Source organism: Engraulis encrasicolus, chromosome 22, assembly GCF_034702125.1.
Source record: "Engraulis encrasicolus isolate BLACKSEA-1 chromosome 22, IST_EnEncr_1.0, whole genome shotgun sequence".
NCBI classification, from domain to species: Eukaryota; Metazoa; Chordata; class Actinopteri; order Clupeiformes; family Engraulidae; genus Engraulis; species Engraulis encrasicolus.
Window position 1 is genome coordinate 29,999,300 of NC_085878.1, and position 2,500 is coordinate 30,001,799.

Genomic DNA, 2,500 nt, shown 5'->3' on the forward strand with positions numbered 1-2,500 from the left:
CGAGGTGCTGTAACGAGAAAACTAAAACAGTAAAACATAAATCTGCACAAGGAGGACAAGCAAATAAGAATCTTGGAATCCTGATGAATTATAGAATTAGCAATGGCATTTTAAATACAATTAAAACGTATAACTGAATGTATTATTAGAATGTCATCTGGCCTCCTTTCTAGATTAATGGTAGTTTTTTTTAACTACACCAGCAGCAATCCAATTGTTAATGCAAAAAGTGGTGAGTGGGGTGGTCTATTGGAGCTGATTGTACAAAGGGCAGACAATTTGCTGCTACGCCCCTGAGCCCTGACAGCTGTCCCACGGCCTCCCCTTTACCTTGCTGGACTTGTGGTCCACGTTGAAGGTGGCGATGGTGGCCTCCGAGGGCTGGCGGCCCTCCCTCATGACCAGGTGTTCGGCCAGCCGGGCGGCCAGGTGGGTCTTGCCTGTGCCGCTGGGGCCCGACAGGATGATGCGGCGGTGCTCCAGCAGCAGGGACAGGTAGCGCTGCAGCATGGGCTTGGGGATCAGGCTCTCGAACACCAGGCTGTCCTGAGACTGCTCCGCCACGCCTGAAGAGGGAGACAAAAGCACACACGTTTAACCAATTTTAGCCTGAGGCACCTGCAAAAAACACTCGCTGAATGTTTGCCCTTTTGGGGAAAGCTGCCCTCATCCTATAAAAACCTAAATATCTCAGCCTCCGAAGCACGTAAAAACATGACATAAGTTGCATTTAAAAGCTAGGACACTCATCGTTAATTTGAATGTGTTAATGCAGCTCTAACAAACCCACATTTTGAAACCCACATCAAAAAAATTCAAATCTCAATGTTCCACGCCACACTGTGCTAGTTGGCCTCCGTTACATCTGTATGTGCATGTGTGTGTTGTGTCTCTGTGTGTGTGTGTGAGAATGAGTTTACACTCCAAGCTCCCGTTTCTGTTATTTTAATGTGACGTCACATTAAAATAACAGAAACGGGAGCTTGGTGTGCAGACTTCATTTTAATTCTTAATGTGACTTGCTAGTCCTGTACCCAAAACTTTTTTGAGACAGATGTGCATGTATTTTTCTTGGTTATACTATGAGTACTGTGAGTTTACCTTTCAGTGAGATGTTGATGGTGTCGTTGTCGCCCACCAGGTAGCCACAGGGCAGCAGTTCTGGCGTCTCGGCACCACTGGGCCGGAGCAGGTCCCCGATCCGGTAGCCCTCCACGCTGTCAGAACCCAGGCCCAGGTGACTCACCGGGTCCACATGCCTGATGTACTCCTAATGCACGCATGGGTGAGAAGGGCAGACAGACACGAACACAGACACATTAAGCCAGACCTGGGTTAAGTAAAAGCAGAAGTTTCTGATTTGGATGGAACACTATACTAGTTGCATCCATGTAATGTCATAGGGCTAGTGTTGTAATAACATAACAATACTTTTTAACACTATATGGGTAGATGACGGATAGGCAGCAAAAAACATTTTTTTCACAAAACATTGTTTATGAGGGGGAAAAGTATATGTCTACGTAGTGCAGCAATTAATCTTTCAAAAAATCCAAGTGGTCACAATGTTGGTCTATTCATTGATTATTTATTTACGTTGATAAAGCAATTTGCTGAAAATATGTCCTTTGGTGTGACGTTAAGAAATAAATATATTAAGTAATGTAGAAATGGCTTGATGGAGTTTTATGAACATTGTTACACTCTTCATATTTATTGCAATTTTTTAAAGTCTTGATTTAATGAGAAATTACCATTTAAGTATTTTTTTTCCCATTAGATGTGAGATTATTAGAAACCTTCGAGGAAAAACAGGGATATCTTTCTTTTAAATGTTCAAAATTGTCCGAATTTATACTAACTTTTCAGGGACGATAATTTGTTCTTCCCTAATGCAATATTCAGTGTTTATCAAACATATTGTTTAGCTCAAACAAATATTTGAGCGTTTAAAACATGGACAGAAATGCAAAACTGAGCCAGAAACAAATATATCAACATGATTATTTTGTCTTTTGATCATAATATAATGTTGTAATCAATATGGACCTACACTTTACACTTATAAGTCTTTGAATCGTCGATTATCAGCCTATCGTAACTCTTAATGACAGCCATGCGGTCATTGAATGTAACCTGCAGAGCTCATAAGACTCATACTGAAGTGTGACCTTGGCATGACCATCACACTTTTGTAGGTATGCTATGACTGTCACACCATTGAACCTGTAGTGTGTAGTGGCCAGTGCCTGTTTGGTATCTCAAGCTGGACAGCACATTTATGCTGTATATTGAGCTCTCCACAGCATACTTTATTCATCTATACTCCTCTATATACTCTCTCACTGATCTTTCCTTCAGTGTTACCGTTATATTTTATGGTTTCAAAGCACCATTAATGACATTTTATATCATTTGACAGTATCTAAAATCAACAGCAAATATTCATCAACAATGCATCAAAGTATACATTCCAAAGGCCAATAAAGGAATAAGTAAT

General features: G+C 41.0%; 1 protein-coding gene across 9 annotated transcripts in view; it reads right to left on the minus strand.

Moving 5' to 3' along the window:
- nav2a (neuron navigator 2a) overlaps positions 1 to 2,500 on the minus strand; it is a 197,348-nt gene that overhangs the window by 7,471 nt on the left and 187,377 nt on the right. For all 9 annotated transcript variants that reach the window (XM_063188204.1, XM_063188208.1, XM_063188201.1 and 6 more), the window contains 2 exons: positions 1,102 to 1,270; positions 331 to 566 (listed from right to left, as the gene is read on the minus strand). In XM_063188204.1, coding sequence (XP_063044274.1) covers positions 331 to 566; positions 1,102 to 1,270 — 405 coding nt within the window. The remainder of the gene's footprint in view (positions 1 to 330; positions 567 to 1,101; positions 1,271 to 2,500) is intronic.